This window comes from Oncorhynchus mykiss, chromosome 29, assembly GCF_057628025.1.
Source record: "Oncorhynchus mykiss isolate SJ-2025 chromosome 29, ASM5762802v1, whole genome shotgun sequence".
Lineage (NCBI taxonomy): Eukaryota > Metazoa > Chordata > Actinopteri > Salmoniformes > Salmonidae > Oncorhynchus > Oncorhynchus mykiss.
In genome coordinates, this window is record NC_143050.1 from 24,763,566 (window position 1) to 24,782,950 (window position 19,385).

Below are 19,385 nucleotides of genomic sequence, written 5' to 3' on the forward strand. Positions count from 1 at the left end.
ATTATTAGCAGTTGATTAGTCGAGAAGTCACCTGCTTCAAAAACACAATGTAAACAATGATGGACTAACATATCTGTTAAACGAATTAGATTAATGTAATGGAAATGGCTGCAACTTTACACATATAAACCAGCCCAAGGCCAGTCTTGACATGAACCAAAAATGCATCATGTCAATCACATGGCCTGACAAAATAAAATATTTTTGAGGCAGTATGCTAGTAAAATCAAGTTGATATATGTTTATATCACCCCAATTATGTACAGCCTTCTAACAATTTTCTTAAACCCACCTCTCCAAATTGTCATTTCTTAGAAAAAGTTATTATTACTTAGCCTTTGTATTGTCTTATTTAAAGAGCTTGGTTGTGTATGTGTGCCATTCAGAGGGTGAATGGGCAAGACAAAATATTTAAGTGCCTTTGAATAGGGTGTGGTAGTAGGTGCCAGGCACACCAGCTTGTGTCAAGAACTGCAACACTGCTGGTCAACATGGGCCAGCATCCCTGTGGATGCTTTCGACACCTTGTAAAGTCCATGTCCCAACAAATTAAGGCTGTTCTGAAGCCAAAAGGGGAGGGGGGGGGGGGGGGGGGGGGGTGCAACTCAATATTAGGAAGGTGATCCTAATGTTTGGTTTACTCAGTGTATTGCATTGCAGTGAATGTAGTGGGTGGAGTAAGGAGTGACTAGCACTCTGTTAAACCCATTACCCAGCAAAAGAGACAATTTATACTGAACAAACATATAAATGCAACATGTAAAGTGTCCCATGTTTCATGAGCTGAAATAAAATATCCCAGATATGTCCACACTGTATGCACAAAAAGCTTATTTCTCTCAAATGTTGTGCACAAATTCATTTACATCCCTGTTAGTGAGCATTTTTTCTTTGCCAATATAATCCATCCACCTGACAGGTGTGGCATATCAAGAAGCTGATTAAACTGCATGACCATTATACAGGTTCACCTTGTGCTGGAGACAATAAAAGGACAAATAAAATAAAATTGTATTAGTCACATGCGCCAAATACAACAGACCTTACAGTGAAATTCTTAATTATGAGCCCCTAACCAATAGTGCAGTCTCTAAAATGTAAAGTTTTGTCACACAACACAATACCACAGATGTGTCAAGTTTTGAGGGAGTGCGCAATTGGCATGCTGACTGCAGGAATGTCCACCAGAGCTGTTGATTATGTGGCCTATTTAAAAAAAGAACAATGATAAACAGGGAATATAAAACAAGAAGACAGAAGATATGGTGAAGTAAGGAGTTTTATTAAAAAGCAGACTTCTCAATGTTGCATTTGAAAGAAATCAGTTACTCTTGAACTACACAAATGTCAACCTCAACTAAAACTGATGGTGGAAGGAAAAAACATAACGAGGATGGAGATTTTGTATTCTTTATGCAACATCAAAAGTGTCATCTTGTGTTTGTCTTGTATATATTATTGATGCTTGAGTTAGAAAGCGCATACACATTTTAATCATCGTCATTTAAAATATAAAGCAGTCACAGAGTTCCATTAAAACCATTTTGCCAGGTTCCAACCCTAAGGAACCCAATCTCTAAGAGATCGACAAATGTCAAGTCACTTGTCCTATAGATTTGTCAAGTAGGCTAAGTTACCCCAAAGCGCTGCTCTAGGATCAGCTTAAGCTACCCTCATCTTGAACATGACATTTAGGAGTAAAAACACAGCAGGTCCTGGATCAGTACTTAAGTGGAACTTCTATCTAAAAACAATCAGGTTCTCAATCAAATCTACAGTAGCTGAGAGAGGTGCACTGAGAACCAATAAGTTGCCTTAAGCCAGTGTTTCCCAACTCCGGTCCTCGAGTACCCCCAACAGTACATATTTTTGTTGTGGTCCTAGACAATCACAACTGATTCTACTTGTCAACTTATCATCAAACCTTTGAGAAGTTGAATCAGGTGTTTTTGTCCGGGACTAAAACAAAACGGTGTGCTGTTAGGGCTACTCGAGGACCGGAGTTGGGAAACACTGGCCCAGGTAATCCTGAGGGCTGGAGTTGGAACTGCCACGGGCCTCCACTCTGGAGTAAGTAGCTCACATGGACCAATAGCAAAGCTGGAAGCAACAAGGCAGGAATTAGCAGGAGCCCAGCTATTGACGACAGATCTCCCATAGTGCACGTGGGTCCTCCCTGTTCTGATTGTCAGCGCTCTGAGCACATGGCTTTGAAGGTTGCTCCCAGAGACTTAAGTCTGTCGTCCAACCTTCTCTCTTACATTTTTTTAATTAAATGTATTTATTCTTTATTTTAATGGCATTATGTCCAAAGACAAACAAACAAACTTAGTGCAGTTATTTTCTTAGTCTGTCCATAGGTTCACATGCACATCCATTGCAATAGTCAGTCTTCCAATTCCTCAGACTTTACTGTAGTAAGCTGGGTGGGTTTATGCTAACAGTCAATAGGTTTTGTATTGGTAGACAAAATGGACACTCATTCATGGCCGTCTGCTTTGTCAGAAGCGACCATAGCAAAGAGCTTGATATAATTTCGAAGTAAAATGTGTCAAGATCATAGACTTTAATAAGGTAGGAATAATGGGTGTCTGGGTATCAGCATGCATTACAGACATTTAACAAAAAGCCTGTTGTTACTGAGGCTGACCCTATTTCAACATGTCGAAAATCCATATGAAAGGACTTGTAGTTACTGTATTTTAGAACCTCTCCTTTCAGGACTAAAAGCCAAACCAGGGGTACTGAGTTAGAGCTGTGTAGAAGTGTGTACTGTAGGAATTGGGTAACCATATGCCACACAAAGCAGTTGGTTATGGGGAACACTTAACAGCTCAGATTTCTGTGTGCAGACTGTTCACATTGCATTGCCAAATGGTGGATTTACACACCCACTCAGCACAATCCCATATTCTATCCTACTCATTGAATTCATAGGTTTTGTTGGACAAGCTGGACCAAAATGCAATGTCAGATTATCGCTGATTTCTGGTAGTCAATAGGCCTCTATTTGAAGAAATAGCAAAGTGCTACACTAACGTAAACATTGTAAATTATAGCATTGTATTATGTTACATATGGGACAGAACTTTATTTCTTCAGCCACCACAAAAAGAGCTCATTCTCTTTCGGTTAGCCACAACATTCTCTGAGCTTCACTCAGTTTTCTAGTGCAACATCATTTCATTTCCAACTTCACCCCCACAAAAAGACGTTAGGGCGAGAGCTAAGAGTACAGTTTGTGAGGGTGTTTTTTGGGGGCTTGGAAAGAATCAGGTACATAAGATGCAGAAAGGCAGGCAGGAAGCGGATCAGATATAAACAAGTTGAAGCATTAAAAAAGGTAAATAAACAAAGAGAATGTACATAAGGGCTCCTATGGGTGAAAGTCTGTACTACTGTAGCCTTCTCCATGGGCCATCTGAAGCTTTTCCAGTCTTTGTGGACATTTATGGTGATAACTGTTTGAGTGTGTGATATATCTTGCAGATTTATCAAGTTCACATGTTATCCAGATGGTTTTGAAATAACAAAGTGACACCAATAACTAAATAACCTGCCACTCAAGCAGTATAGACCACTACTGACAAGTCATGGAGTAAACCTGGTTGTTATACGATCCAGTAGCATGAAACTAACAAAGGTTTCTAATATATGTGATAATATGTCACTATTGTAGTCTGTCAGATTCTCTAGACCTATACAAGCAGTTCCATGCAAAATGTCACAGTATTGTTTTTCTCGAGTTTACACATGTTTTGCTGAGATTTAGGAAGGCAAATGGTTCGGGGCATAAGTCCAAAGTCATTATTAATATTTGCTTACAAGAACACAGTTCTTAAAGCCTTAGGGGTTATTTTCCAAGAAAAAGCAAGACACCTGCATCCTAACCTCACCTGCCAATGTATTCTGAGAAAACAGAGCCTATTTCCCGTCAGCATCATTTACCTTAGCATTCAGAACTGTACATAAAACTCTCCATTATGTCATTAGGACTCTAAAGCTAGTTTATGTATTTGTTGATGTCCCAATGCAAACAGATGGTGACTAAGCACAACACTCTCTCCCCCTGCAGTCTCAATTAAGGCACTGATCCCCACCCCTTCTTCAGAACAGGAAAACTCACCTCCCTAATGACAGTATTTTACTGGAAAGCCATTTCACTTCCCCTTAGAGCCAGTAGTGGTTGCACATGCAAATTGACCAAAGGAGTCGATTTGCAGTTATTACCTCTATATTACAGGTTTGGTTTACAGTCTATCTTTCCTATCTTATTAGTGATTTGCAACAACAGGTTTACTTATAGATTAATAGAGATTGAGAACAAGGAAGATAATTGGTTTCTTGTCGGGATGTGGATAGAATAAGTATATAGGCCTACAGTACAAACATTGCTAGTTTGACTGTATATTTGGAGATTTTCCACAATGGAAGACTTTCACAGTGCTACTTTATTGAAATCACACAGCAGCTCTAGTGGCCTCTAGAGGGAAAGTCAGATACCCCACCTTTGTTTTCAAAGAAGTGTCATGTTATTCCATTCTCTGGCCCACTTTTAAATGAGTACATACAACACTGTACAAGGTGCTAGAAAATAGTTATCTTGTGGTACCAAGATACTGTATTTTACTGTACAGTACTGTTCCCGTACTCTACCAAGGCTAGGTGAAGCAGTTCTACAGTTCACATTTACCCATAGTCCCACACACCCATTCACCAATCCCCCTCCCCTACCTTATTCTCCTATGCAGGTCACATTTCTCCAAAAAATACTCTTGTAAACATTTTTGTTTTCTCATTACCTAGTGCAATTATAACCCTGTGCTCCTTATTAAAGAAACCGGACCATGTTAATGCCTCCCCAAAAGAACCATACAACAGGATCATATAGATATTCAACACAACATAACGGGCCCATTCTAAAAAATGGCACTTATAATAAAGCATTTGAATTTGACAGAGGAAATGTGATCTTGTTGTTTCTTTGTTATGAGATCCCAAGCCAATATGATAACTGCCAGCGTCTTGAATCGTGGCTTAGTGTAGGCTGTAGTCGATTTACATTGATATTCGCTTCTAAAACCAGATCAATCTTATTTTCACTTAATATAGAACAATAACATATGACAACAATTCAAAGCAAGGCTTTTCAAAAGGCTGGCCATTAAAATTATTGTCTTGGAAGTTGATTATTTAGGTTTTTGGGACCACTCCTTACCTTGTGTTTTTACCCAGGTCTTATGATCAAGTACACATTCATAAACTACAACATACCGTGTGGGTGTCTGATAGGCCTATCAATGTGTTACCCCAAGCAACTTATTCCGGTGGGTTATCGACCAACCATTTTCGTTAGAAGCTATTTATAGACTTCTTCCCTACTTTTGGCAAAAAGTAACAGAGCGAGAACAGACAAAATATATAAAAACTAAAGTGCAACAAAACTAGTAAATGTCGCTGTGCAACATTTTGTCTCTCGTCTCCCCCCTGCCGTAGAGCAACAGTCGCCGTCAGCATGACCGACCATCCAAGTCCACAAACCTCAAATCCTCCAATCGAACAAGGAGATATGGGGGCAAATTTCAGTTAGCCTACTTCTTTAGAACAGTCTAGGCATCTCCATAAGCTCCCCATCAATCTCTTCCTATAACATCTTCAAGTGCAAATGCAATAAGCCAACAGAAATGTATCATATTAGTTTCATTCAATAAATTACAAAAAACAAATAGCGGATGCAAGAAAGCTGTAGGCTGGGTGCTGTAGTCTTAGTGCTGATCCTTTCGAGCACGCCGTGACGCTAGTAAAACCGTGCTTTTCACCGGCAACTCACTTTGAAGTCCTCACTACTATGTAGTATGCTCAATTCAGCATGTCTCTAGTGCCCTCCACCCCAGATGAAAGCCAGGCCATACCCAAGTTAACAAACCTGGGTGAAACACAGGCGAAATGCATGACTCTGAAAAGAAACGCATATATAAAGGTACCTCCTTCCATATTAATGATATATCTTCAGGAAACTGCAGCTGTTGTTTCTTTTCTGTATGCATATTCATAAGTGGCTCTGTTGTTGATGTATTTTAGAATCTCTGTATTCGTTTTGCATGCAAGCTTTCTGTTAGTGCATGTTCGTGTCTCTGACATTTCCATGACTCAGTCTGTGTTACTGTGTACTATTGTAAGGGTATGCTAAGTTTGAAAGCACTGTTAATCTGATTTGTCAGAGTCTCAGATGCATCAGTACTGTATTAGAGGTTAAAATCACAAGGTGTGTGGGAAACAGTGATTGTGCGTGTGTGTATATGTATTGTATGTACGTGCGTCTATCCGTTAAAAGACACAGGCATTGCATTGACTGGCCAATCAAAGATGACGTCATCTTGTCTAAGGATGATCCATAGACAAAAAGCTCTTCGTGTTTCCAGATAATCTTTTCAATTGCGTGGAAAACCACAACCCTTAAGCAACACAAAGAGAGGTTAAAAGTTTCTTCTCTCTCTCTCTCACAACATCACATGCTATTTTTTTTTCCCAACGTGAAATTGTTCAACTGATTTGCTGTATGTTGCGACGAGATCGTATTGTATCTTCCAAGAATTTGTGTGGCACTTTAAGAAGGAATATGGTAAATTGTATTAAATACACTGAGCCATGTTGCTCCTGTAGAGTACTGTATGTTTAGTCTCTCACACCCCCAGTGTAGTGTGATCTGTTTCAAGGTTACTTAGGTTATTTATAGAACCCATGCTGCTTTCCTAGAAAGAGGACTATCATTTTACAGTCTTATCTGACCCACACTCCATAGATGTACAGTAACTGTTACTGTTGTGTAGCAAGTTCTACAACTATGCAGGAAGGATAACACAACAGTGTTACTTATTTCAGTTTTAACTACAATGTGGTCTTGAAGATGAATACTAAAAATAGTCCGGAGAAAATTACCTGATGTCTCAGGTCTAAAGTAAAGTTCTTCCATGTTCAAATGAGAGATTTTTTAATTCTCGCTAAGTAATTCTGTTTGTTCCCCAGCAATGCTTGTGTCTGTTCAACATAGCACATCTTGTACTCCCTGCCCTGCAAAAAATACACCGTGTGTGTGTGTTGTACTGTAAGTTCTGAGAGCATGGCTTTTTGTACTGAGAGGTTACCTTAGGAAAGGGCGGAGGAGGAGGAGGGGTGGAAGAGGAGAGAAAGAGCGAGTGAAAGAAAGTGTGGCGGTGGATGGATCAGAGATAGACGCCAGAGGATGTTCACTGCCCGTTCATTCTCAGGTCCTCTCCTAACTCCTTCCCTTCCTGTCCTGGGGCCATGTCACCCCGCCCCCCGGCCTCGCCTCCCGGCATCAAGGCCCCCTCCAACCCAGCCTCCTCCTCCTCCTCCTCTTCCTCCTGTTCCTCCTCCCCTGCCTGGGGACCGACAATTTCTGCGTCCACTCCCTCCCCTCCAGCCTCCCCCAACCCTGGGCTGACTGTGTCCAACAGAGAGTGAGTCCTGCGTGGGTCCTTCTGCTCCGAGTACAGCCTCTGGTCCAGGGACAGGCTAGAGGGGGTCAGGGATTTAAAATCGGTTTCGAAGGGGAGCACCACCCCAGGTCCGGCGGCTCCCAGGGCCAGGCCCAGGCCCACACCAGCAGCCACCCCTACACCGGCCCGGTAGACCTCCATACCATCAGGCAGCATGGACTTGATCTTGGGCAGCCAGCGTTTGCGAACGCGCCGCGCGTTGGTGCACATGTCTGCGGCGATCACGTTCATCTCACTCTCTTTGAAGTTGGGTGCAAAGTTCTGACAGTAGACTGGAGAGAGAGAGAGAGAGAGAGAGAGAGAGAGAGAGCGACAGAGAGAAAAAGACAGAGAGAAAAAGACAGAGAGAAAGAACAAGAGACAGAGACAGAGGGAGAGAAAAAGAGAGAGAGAAACAGAAAGATACAGAGAGAGAGAGAAAGAGACAGAAAGAGTTGGAAGACATTATTTTTTTTAAATAACCCGCTGTTTTGCCTGTGTCTCAGTCTATATAAATAGTTGATCAAAACCCCCCAAAATGAATATTACAGTATGTTACAGTATGATTTTTTAAATGTTTTTTTTTTAACTGTACTCACACTTTCATAAATGCTTGTGTTTTCATAACCTAAAATTGCTAATGGCTACAGACTAGTCTGGAACATCACACTTCTTCATTCAAAGTCTCATAAACCATCTACAATAGTTTGACTCTGAAACAGTAACATCATTCAACAGAGGCTGCCATCCCCCTGAACCATTATCCTCCATTCTAAACAACCAGATATTTGACCATGTAAGATCACCGTTTGACGAACTTCAGACTCACGTTTGACAGCGTTGAGCACACGGCTGTCCAGAGGTTTCCTACTGGGGTCACTGGTGGAAGAGCGGATGCCAGTCCCACAACTGTTAGCCAGGGTGTTCCTGCAGGCACACAGAGCCAACACCAGAGGGCAGCATGAACACCACTTTCATATGAAACGTCCGCACTGCAAACCGTAGGTTTATGTTGACTTGAGAAGATAGATTCATACATATATACTAAACTTTGTGCAAGTAAGGGCATTGAAAACAAGGAATCTAAATGTAAGTTGGATATGTGTATGGATTCTGAGTCTGAATACGAGCGCATATGAAACAGATACTTCATCATGAAAACTATACTGATAAAGCTAACAGCTTCTGGATCTGAGTCACACCTAAAACATGTAAATCATTTAACTGTTAATCAATACCTTTTAGATTGGCTTTGACTTACCTGTCGAAGAAGGTGGCGAGCAGGCGACGCAGTAGGACTTTGTGTTTGATGCCAGCACACAGGTGACAGTTCATTAGCTGGCCCCGTGTCATAAACACAGATGTACCTTGGGTGGTGTGAGAGAGAGCTTCCTGATTGAAATAGGTTTCCCCATCACGAATCCATTACCCTATGTATTTCTATCGCTACTTTATAACCCAACTCTCATTTCTTTCATTAAACATTTATGCTGTAAAAGTACTCTCACCGAGACAGTGCTATTTCACCCCATCACTTATCTCCATTCCCATCACTTATTTTATGTGACACCTCTTGAATAAATAAGATTTCCATCGTATTCATTACAAACGGCAAATCAACTTGAACATTTCATACAGCATTTGATCTAATCTCTACCTTCTACCTCAACCCTTTTACCAAAGACTAACAGAGACCTCAACCTTGCTACTTCAAAAAAACTGGTCTCATCTAACCAGTATTCACCAATCCACCTCTCATTCTCTCCTCCTGCTGCCTACCTCCCACCAGCTCCAGTTTCTCCCCCGGGTCTCCTTCGGTGTAGAGCTTGGGGTGGCAGCGGTAGCCGATCTGGCTGACGAGGCTGGCGGGCAGGGCCACCAGGTCCCTACGGATCAGCACACAGGAGCGGCTCTCCAGGGACAGGGGCATGGCTGCCATCTCTGGCTTTTCCTGGACTGGAGAGGGACAGGTGAGGAGAGGGAGTGGGTTAACTCTGTAGTGGAAGAAATCATAAGTGTTATGGAAATAACAATAAACCCTTTCTATAGAGAGGGAGGCAAAATCTCCCTGGGTGAAATACAGAGAGACAGAAAGACAAAGAGAGACAGGCAGACCTACAGGCTACGATCTAGTCCTTCTACAGTGCTCTTACATATTTCAAGGAGAAAGCTAGATAGAATTTAACATCAGCCTACACACAAGGTTAAGGTGATCTCCATTAAAAGTGAGGGTGTTTAATAAATGATTCAAGGCCTAGCACAGCTAAGTTCCAGATTCGCAACGTGCTGTATCAGCATCTTGAGAGACACAGGGGGGAGTGTGACTGGTTTCAAACTGTGGATTAATTTCCCTCCCAAAACCTTCACATTGACCTCTAAGATGGCCAGCACACACACATTCTGTCTCTGTCTCTGTCTCTGTCTCTGTCTCTGTCTCTGTCTCTGTCTCTGTCTCTCTCTCTCTCTCTCTCTCTCTCTCTCTCTCTCTCTCTCTCTCTCTCTCTCTCTCTCTCTCTCTCTCTCTCTCTCTCTCTCTCTCTCTCTCTCTCTCTCTCTCTCTCTCTCTCTCTCTCTCTCTCTCTCTCTCTCTCTCTCTCATCCCACAATGTCACCCTGGGGTGTTCTGACTGATTGTAGATAGAATGGATTTCATAAATATCTGAAACTCTAGACTTAGACAAACCTGTCCAATAGCAATGCCCTCTGCAACAAAAAATAAAAACCTCTGCAGTAGGGACAGTGGGGTGTTTTAATGTCTGTGTGTGTGCGCGCATGAGTGTGCAAGTACAGTGCATTCGGAAACTATTCAGAACCCTTGACTTTTTCCACATTTTGTTAAATTACAGCCTAAAATGAGTTCAATAGTTTCTAAAAAATAAAAAATAAATATCACATTTACCTAGGTTTTCAGACCCTTTACTCAGAACTTTGCTGAAGTACCTTTGGCAATGATTACACCCTCGAGCCTTCTTGGATATGACGCTACAAGCTTGGCACACATGTATTTGGGGAGTTCCTCCCATTCTTCTCTGCAGATCCTCTCAAGCTCTGTCAGATTGGATGGGGAGCGTTGCTGCACAGCTATTTTTATGGTTCTCCAGAGATGTTCGATCGGTTTCAAGTCTGGGCTCTGGCTGGGCCACTCAAAGACATTCAGAGACATACTGAAGCAACACCTGCGTTGTCTTGGCTGTGTGCTTATGGTCGCGGTCCTGTTAGAAGGTGAACCGTTGCCCTAGTCTGAACATCCCACAGCATGATGCTGCCACCACCATGCTTCACCGCAGGGATGGTGCCAGGTTTCCTCCAGATGTGACGCTTGGCATTCAGGCCAAAGAGTTCAATCTTGGTTTCATTAGACCAGAGAATCTTGCTTCTCATGGTCTGAGTCCTTTATATGGCTTTTGGCAAACTCCAAGCGAGCTGTCATGTGCCTTTTACTGAAGAGTGGCTTCCGTCCTGCCACTCTACCATAAAGGTCTGATTGGTGCAGTGCTGCAAAGTGCAGTGTTGTAAAAACATATCAAGGATAATCAATGGAAACAGGATACACCTGAGCTCAATTTTGAGTCTCATATCAAAGGGTCTGAATACTTATGTAAATAAGGTATTTCTGTTTTTTAATTATCAACATTTTCAAAATGTTTGCAAATGTATTAAAAATCTGTTTTCACTTTGTCATTATGGGGTATTGTGTGTATATTGATAAAGAAAAATAAATAATTTGATTCATTTTTGAATAAGGCTGCAACATAACAAAATGTGGAAAAAGTCAAGGGATCTGAATAATTTTCGAATGCAATGTATGTGTGCGTGCGTGTGCATAAAAGCCAATTCATGCTCGATCCGAAGATGGAGAGTATGATGTAATTGCGGAGCCGCCGGAGGCATGCAGAGGCCAAATTGAGCTCTGTACCGCATTGCCGTGCGCCACCTACATTTTTTAACAATGTGGACGCCTCCGTATAGCACCGCATTGACATGATTGGTTGATGGTAGGTGGTGGCAGGAGATCCAGTATAAAAACAAACTCACTTCCTTAACAACTTCCTTCACAACAGCTTTGCTCTAAGTATAAATGCCCTGAAAACTGCAGATGCTATATTGCAGTAAATGCTGTACAGCCTCTGCAGAAGTCGGATTGACCATGCAAAGCCTTTTAGTTGTATAATTAATACAGCAACTATAACCTCATATAACATTTTCATAAGTCTACATAAATAAGACTATTTAAAGCCCACCATCAAATGAGCATGACAAGACACAATGCTAATAGTGCACAATGTTCATGATTGATGTTATGAGATGCATTATATGAAATCCCATTTTATGAAGCCACGTGACATTATTTATGACACATTCATGATTTTGTAAAAACAATGTATAGGTCAGCCTGGAAGACTGGCATGCACGGCTATCAAAGTGTTATCTGATACAAGATTACTAACCTGATCCATTCTCCAGCTCACACGCAACACTCAGTAATGTGTTCATTAAAAATTGCCCCTTAAAACCAATTTTATACATGGCTGTTTTTGTGTGTATAAGGTGAATGAATTTACCTAACATGCATATTCTTGATTCTAACAATGAAAAATGAAAAATATATTGCTTAATTTTTGCATGTTTCATGTACAGTGTTGGGGTAATGTTACTGTACTTAATGTTACTTTTTTGATTACTTTTTTGTGGTAAAGAAATAACCTAACAACAGTAGTTTTTCAATTTAAGTAATCAGTTACTATGTTACTTTTTCAAATAAGTAACTACTTACTTTTACAATACTTCTAAATGTTTCCATATATAGACACACCCTATGTGTTTTAATAAAATCAACTATATGCACTGAGCTTGTATAATACTTTAATTGTACTGTTTGATGAAATAATTAAGTCACATAAATGACTAAAGAGGGAGCCAGAGATCAAGATAACCAGAAGAAAAAACCTGTTCCCAACCGTCCTCCTTCCGCTCCTACTGGCCTTTGCCTTTTTCATGTGGAGGGCCAATTTACAATTTATCTTACAATTTCTACCGATCTGCGTGCCAGTTTTTCATAAGCACATTTTCATTAATTTCAATTATAATAACGTATTTTAGATATATTGCAAACTAGGTCAAAATAGCCTACATAAAGCAAACAAACAAAAACAGGTAGAAAATATCTTGATAGAAATAAATATCCTATAAATCACTGGCTACACATGGAGGATTGTTCATGTTCTCCAATTGCATTCATCTTTCTACTCTGCCTGTCTTCAACAAACTTGAAACATTGTATCAACTATCAACTGGGTATGGCCTGCAACTGGGTCTAGCAAACTTACAACATTGTATAAATGACTCTGGGTTCTCAGAGTTTCCTGTGCCAGTGAGCTTCAGACAGACACAGCTGTATTTGTGCAAGGGATAAGAAGTAATATTTTTTTATGACGTTTACACTGGATCAGAGCATGACATTTTTCCCATTCACACCGAGAGTCGGTGGTTATTGAAAGGGGTAGAGCTGGATAAATTTTTCAAATACATTGAGGAACTATTGTCATTCTTAATGGATGTCAACTGTTCTGCCTGCGGATATGGAATCCTGACCTGTTCACCGGACGTGCTACCTGTCCCAGACCTATTATTTGACCATGATGGTCATTTATGAACATTTGAACATCTTGGCCATGTTCTGTTATAATCTCCACCCGGCACAGCCAGAAGAGGACTGGCCACCCCTCATAGCCTGGTTCCTCTCTAGGTTTCTTCCTAGGTTTTGGCCTTTCTAGGGAGTTTTACCTAGCCAACGTGCTTCAACACCTGCATTGCTTGCTGTTTGGGGTTTTAGACTGGGTTTCTGTACAGCACTTTGAGATATCAGCTGATGTACGAAGGACTATATAAATAAATTTGATTTGATGTAAAAACAGACTTTGTTTACTTGCTGTTTGAGGTGAATAAAAAAAATACATAAATGCAGACATTCTGTACATTATCTTGGAAATAATGGACAACGTAGTGGAGTTAATTCTTCCATGGTAATGTATAGAACAGAAGAGTTTATCCCGCTTATACCACAGTTACCAAATAAAACAATATTTACCGGTATATATAAAACATTATTTACCGGTAGAAATAAAACATCTTCATTCATATTTTCATTTTTTTTATAACAAATTCATACTTTCTCATCTTTTGGTTGCTAGAGATGCGACCCAGTCGTTGACTCGATTAGTTCTATATTTAAGGACGCGACCCTGATGTTAATTCTATATGTTCCATTACTATGCTCACTAGCAATGTTCTTATCCCTTGCTTGCTAGCTAGCCAAATAGCTACAGTCAACAGTTACGACGTCTGCAGACAGAATAACAGCGAACTAGCTGAATTTGCATTTGCTTAAGCTGTTTTCTATTGACATTATTTTGGATACATCCAAAACAATGAGCAGATGATGCCCAAATTTTGCCTGGCATTAGTGCCTTCTCTCAGGAAACTCGTCGATATAAATAGTTTGTTGCTAGCAAACCTGCCAATATGACAACCAAATTAAAAAATATCAGTTGCTGAAAACAGCTGGTCAAACCAGAAACATGTCGGAGGATTTGACAACATAGCACCACTTGCGTCATGACTACCATAGAATTTCACGTTCATCATTCACCACATTAGGTCATCCCAAAAATATGTCTCTACAAAAACAAATCAATTGCTAATTAGCTAGCAATGTTTTTCTTTGTTGGACCTGCTTTTACAATGTATCCAATTTCGGGTTTATGTGATTGTTGGTTTAGCTTTCTGTAACTTTGTAGCAATGGTCTGCATGTGTAGGTGCATATTGCATCATGATTGCAAGGTTTCCCAGTATCTTTTCCAACTGTCCCGATATCTTGTCCAACCGTCCCGTTATTTGGTTTTAATGTCCATTCTAGAATGCTCTTCTAGCCAATCAGAAACGAGTATTCAACAATGCTGTGGTATAACATGTATTATATGTTATTTCTACCGGTAAATGTGTGCTTTAGCATTGTTTTCTTTGGTAACTGTGGTATATGCGGGATAAACACCTCCGTTCTGCACATTACCTTGGAATAATGAACTCCGCAAAGGGACTCGGCGGTCATCCATTATTTTCAAGGTGATGTATAGAACGTCACATTTATCCCGCACATCAAAGTGAACACCAAGGAAATAGCTGGCAGTTAAACAAATGAGTAGCAGTTATACTAATATACAGTAACAGAGAACTGCATTATTAAGCAACAGTTGATACTTACTTCCGTATGGGTTGGCTGAGCGCCCATAGATCTGACTGTAGGCCTCTTCCGTGATCCCGTCATACGGCTCTTCCTCAAACTCCTCATCCTCATTCTGGTAGGAGGTTGGGCTGTCCGTGGTAGGCAGGCTGGAGGCCCCAGGACTGGACCTCTCTCCCCCTGCCACTGGATAGGGCTGCATCCCCGGGAAGATGGTGGTTCCCCCCGCCCCCGTGTAGAACAATGAGCTTCCCTTGGAGAGCCGCCCTCCCAGCTCAGATGAAGAGGACCCTTTCTTATGGTGACTCAGGCTGGGCAACGGATCGCACCCCTCCAGTTTGATCCTCCGCGTGGGCTGCACCAGGGAGGGGGACCAGCCCGGCGGCCCCAGGATGGACGTCCCTGACCCGGCCAGTGTGTTGTTACTGGGGCTCTGGGGCTCTGAGCCTGGTTGCTGCTCCTCCATGGCTGCCGTCTGAGAGTCACAGTGGGGCGAGTTGGCCTTAAACATCAGGTCCATGCCCCGCTCCACAATATGCTGGATTTGAAGATACCCAGCGGTGTACATCACCACCAGCTGCTCACTGGCTGCCATGGTCAGCTTTCCCGTGTAGCAGAAGGATAATATCAGCTGGAAGCAGGCGGGAGTCACCGACGAGGGCAGCTCAAACTGGCTCTTGGACGAGCTGCTAAACAGGTCTCGGAAGTAGAGGCTGCTGGCGGCTAGTACAGCCCGGTGGGCCTTGAAGGCCTGGCCTTTAACCAGGATGGAGACATCACAGTACTGACCGAGCAGGCGCTGCTCATTGAGGGAGCCCAGCACCGTGCTGCCGAAGTTGGGGATCTCCAAGTGGAGCAGCTGGGACATGGTGGTGGAGAAAGAGGAGGAGGAGGAGGAGGAAGAGGCTTCAGAGAGTCACCACTGACAAGGCCAGAGAAAGGGACATCTGTATAAGGAGAGAAGGAGGGATGGATTAGACAAATTGGAAAACTTGAGAAGAGAGGAGAATAGAGTATGTGAAAGACAGAGAGCAAAAAGAGACGTGAGACAGATAAGTGAAACCGATGTGTGAAACAGAGGGTACAGCGGGAAAGGGAGGAAGAGAGAGGGGGACGTTGGAGAGAAAGCAGAAAGAGACATGTGACAGAAGAATGTGTGTGAAGAGAGAGACATGGGAGAACTGCAGAAATATGGTATAAAAACATAAATTAAGGTAATATGCAAAGTAAGTATTCAACGTAGTAGGCCTCAATGACCAAAGGAACAGTTAATATAATCAGTGTAATGATATACAGTGGGGCAAAAAAGTATTTAGTCAGCCACCAATTGTGCAAGTTCTCCCACTTAAAAAGATGAGAGAGGCCTGTAATTTTCACCATAGATACGCTTCAACTATGACAGACAAAATTAGATTTAAAAAAAAAAAATGTATGAATTTATTTGCAAATTATGGTGGAAAATAACTATTTGGTCAATAACAAAAGTTTATCTCAATACTTTGTTATATACCCTTTGTTGGCAATGACAGAGGTCAAACGTTTTCTGTAAGTCTTCACAAGGTTTTCACACACTGTTGCTGGTATTTTGGCCCATTCCTCCATGCAGATATCCTCTAGAGCAGTGATGTTTTGGGGCTGTTGCTGGGCAACACGGACTTTCAACTCCCTCCAAAGATTTTCTATGGGGTTGAGATCTGGAGACTGGCTAGGCCACTCCAGGACCTTGAAATGCTTCTTACGAAGCCACTCCTTCGTTGCCCGGGCGGTGTGTTTGGGATCATTGTCATGCTGAAAGACCCAGCCACGTTTCATCTTCAATGCCCTTGCTGATGGAAGGAGGTTTTCACTCAAAATCTCACGATACATGGCCCCATTCATTCTTTCCTTTACACGGATCAGTCACCCTGGTCACGTTGCAGAAAAACAGCCCCAAAGCATGATGTTTCCACCCCCATGCTTCACAGTAGGTATGGTGTTCTTTGAATGCAATTCAGCATTCTTTGTCCTCCAAACATGACGAGTTGAGTTTTTAACAAAAAGTTATATTTTGGTTTCATCTGACCATATGACATTCTCCCAGTCTTCTTCTGAATCATCCAAATGCTCTCTAGCAAACTTCAGACGGGTCTGGACATTTACTGGCTTAAGCAGGGGGACACTGCAGGATTTGAGTCCCTGGCGGCATAGTGTGTTACTGATGGTAGGCTTTGTTACTTTGGTCCCAGCTCTCTGCCGGTCATTCACTAGGTCCCCCCGTGTGGTTCTGGGATTTTTGCTCACAGTTCTTGTGATCATTTTGACCCCACGGGGTGAGATCTTGCGTGGAGCCCCAGATCGAGGGAGATTATCAGTGGTCTTGTATGTCTTCCATTTCCTAATAATTGCTCCCACAGTTGATTTCTTCAAACCAAGCTGCTTACCTATTGCAGATTCAGTCTTCCCAGCCTGGTGCAGGTCTACAATTTTGTTTCTGGTGTCCTTTGACAGGTCTTTGGTCTTGGCCATAGTGGAGTTTGGAGTGTGACTGTTTGAGGTTGTGGAGAGGTGTCTTTTATACTGATAAGTTCAAACAGGTGCCATTAATACAGGTAACGAGTGGAGGACAGAGGAGCCTCTTAAAGAAGAAGTTACAGGTCTGTGAGAGCCAGAAATCTTGCTTGTTTGTAGGTGACCAAATACTTATTTTCCACCATAATTTGCAAATAAATTCATTAAAATTCCTACAATGTGATTTTCTGGATTTTTCCTTCTGGTTTTGTCTGTCGTAGTTGAAGTGTACCTATGATAAAAATTACAGGCCTCTCATCTTTTTAAGTGGGAGAACTTGCACAATTGGTGGCTGACTAAATACTTTTTTGCCCCACTGTAATTTACATGTATTTTTCAACTCAGTAAGTATGCTCCCATCACTTTGACTGTATAATCTAAGCTGTAGCCAGCAAGGAAACACATGTATAATAACTAGAAACACCTAACTTCAGAGACACAAAAATGTGTGACTTTGATAGCTCCCTTTACGATAACACCCAGTTACAGCCAGGCATGCTCCCCAGACATATTTGCATACGTTCCTTCTTTCCATGAACCTTATCTCTGTGTTTTTCTCCACCACACACTCGCCAGTTTCATTATTGAGCAACGCTGCAGGAGGGTTTCCAAGAATACAAACGGAAAATTGTCAACCCCTCTCTACCCCCCTCCATAGACACACACACACAGCCCTCTTCTCCTCTCTCTCACACACACACACTTGGATGGACGCAAGCACCAAACACAAACACAAACCTCCATCCCAGACCATTCTGACCTGTACAACCCAGTCCTTAGGAAAGGAGAGTGGACACACCATGAAGCTTCCGCACGCCAGGACCAGAAGAGAAGAAGGGAGGAGAGAGAAAAAAGCGCTCTGATGCTCTTCATCTGTCTCAAAGCCTTGCTCTGTCTCACTCAGCGCTCTGAGCTTTTCCCTCTCCCACTGTTTCTCTCTTTTAAAGATCTTCTCCCTCGCTCTCTCTCTCCTTTCACTCACCCTCACGCTCTTTCTCTCTCTCTCTTTCTCCCTCGGTCTCTGTCTCTCCCAGGGCTGAATTCAACAAGTGCTGCTGCAGCTGGAGAGAGCGCATCAGTGATGAAGGGAGTGGGAGGCTCTCTGTGTGCAATCAATGCAGCATCTATACGTATGTCGCAGGGAGAGGGAGGGATGGAGCCAGGGAGCGAGATGGAGAGAGAGAGAGAAAAACACAGGCTACAGTTACAGACAGAGACAGAGATGGAGACTGGGCAAGGGAGGGAGGGGGTGGGCTGAGACAGAGGGAAAGTCATCTAAGGACAGTACGAGCAAAGAAAGACAATTGCGTTTGGAGCAACTTCAGCTCCTATCTGGATGTAGACAATGGCCAAGAGAGAAAACATAATCAAAGAACTAAGTAAATAAAATTAAAGTTAAATCAGAGAAAAAGGGGAGCAGAGAGAAAAATAGTTAATTATGCTGTAACACAGTCATTTGCTCTGAAATCGTCAATGCAATATCTTATTGAGAATGTGACTCACACAAAAACAGCTCCTACTATTACCACTACTGATTCTGAATGACGGAAAAGATTGAACTTGCTAGCGTTTGTGCAAGTATTACGTTAGATTCGTTTAAAATGCTGTGACTGTCTGTTGGGGGATTTCTAACATGAGCGAGTGAGTTCTCCCAGTGAGATGTCACTGAGTTCACTGTCTTAGTTTGTTCAGGTAGACAATTTCCTCTGTTGTTGTCTGGTTACATTTTTGCACAGGCACTAAGCAGGGCTCCCGGACTGGTGTTTGGGATGGATTAGAGAAGGAAAAAGGACCCCAGACGTCATTGAGTTTGACAGAGGAAAGCCCAGGGAAAGGTTAGACAGCAGCTTACAGTACAGAGAGTGTCTCTGCTAAGGACTGTGAGGGAAGCTGTGAACATAAAACAACCATGACACACACATGAGAGAGAGAGAGAGAGAGAGAGAGAGAGAGAGAGAGAGAGAGAGAGAGAGAGAGAGAGAGAGAGAGAGTGCGTGGGGTGTGGGCAACATGAAATGTGTGTTTGTAAAAAGTTGGAGTTTCACTCCTAATTTACTCACTGCGTAGCTATGTAAACAACACCTGCTATGTAAACAAC

At 42.2% G+C, this 19,385-nt stretch overlaps 1 protein-coding gene across 2 annotated transcripts in view; it reads right to left on the reverse strand.

Moving 5' to 3' along the window:
- Positions 1-1,261: 1,261 nt before the first annotated feature.
- The window catches only part of nacc2 (NACC family member 2), a 48,891-nt gene continuing 30,767 nt past the window's right edge, over positions 1,262-19,385 (reverse strand). Inside the window, exons 1-6 of one of the 2 annotated variants that reach the window (XM_090226882.1) lie at positions 18,270-18,415; positions 14,762-15,687; positions 9,279-9,455; positions 8,761-8,866; positions 8,329-8,426; positions 1,262-7,792 (exon numbers count right to left, since the gene is read on the reverse strand). In XM_090226882.1, coding sequence (XP_090083008.1) covers positions 7,248-7,792; positions 8,329-8,426; positions 8,761-8,866; positions 9,279-9,455; positions 14,762-15,608 — 1,773 coding nt within the window. In that variant the 5' untranslated portion in view covers positions 15,609-15,687; positions 18,270-18,415 and the 3' untranslated portion in view covers positions 1,262-7,247. Of the gene's footprint in view, positions 7,793-8,328; positions 8,427-8,760; positions 8,867-9,278; positions 9,456-14,761; positions 15,688-18,269; positions 18,416-19,385 lie in introns of those variants that run through there. The other variant, XM_021590951.3, reaches the window with a different exon arrangement.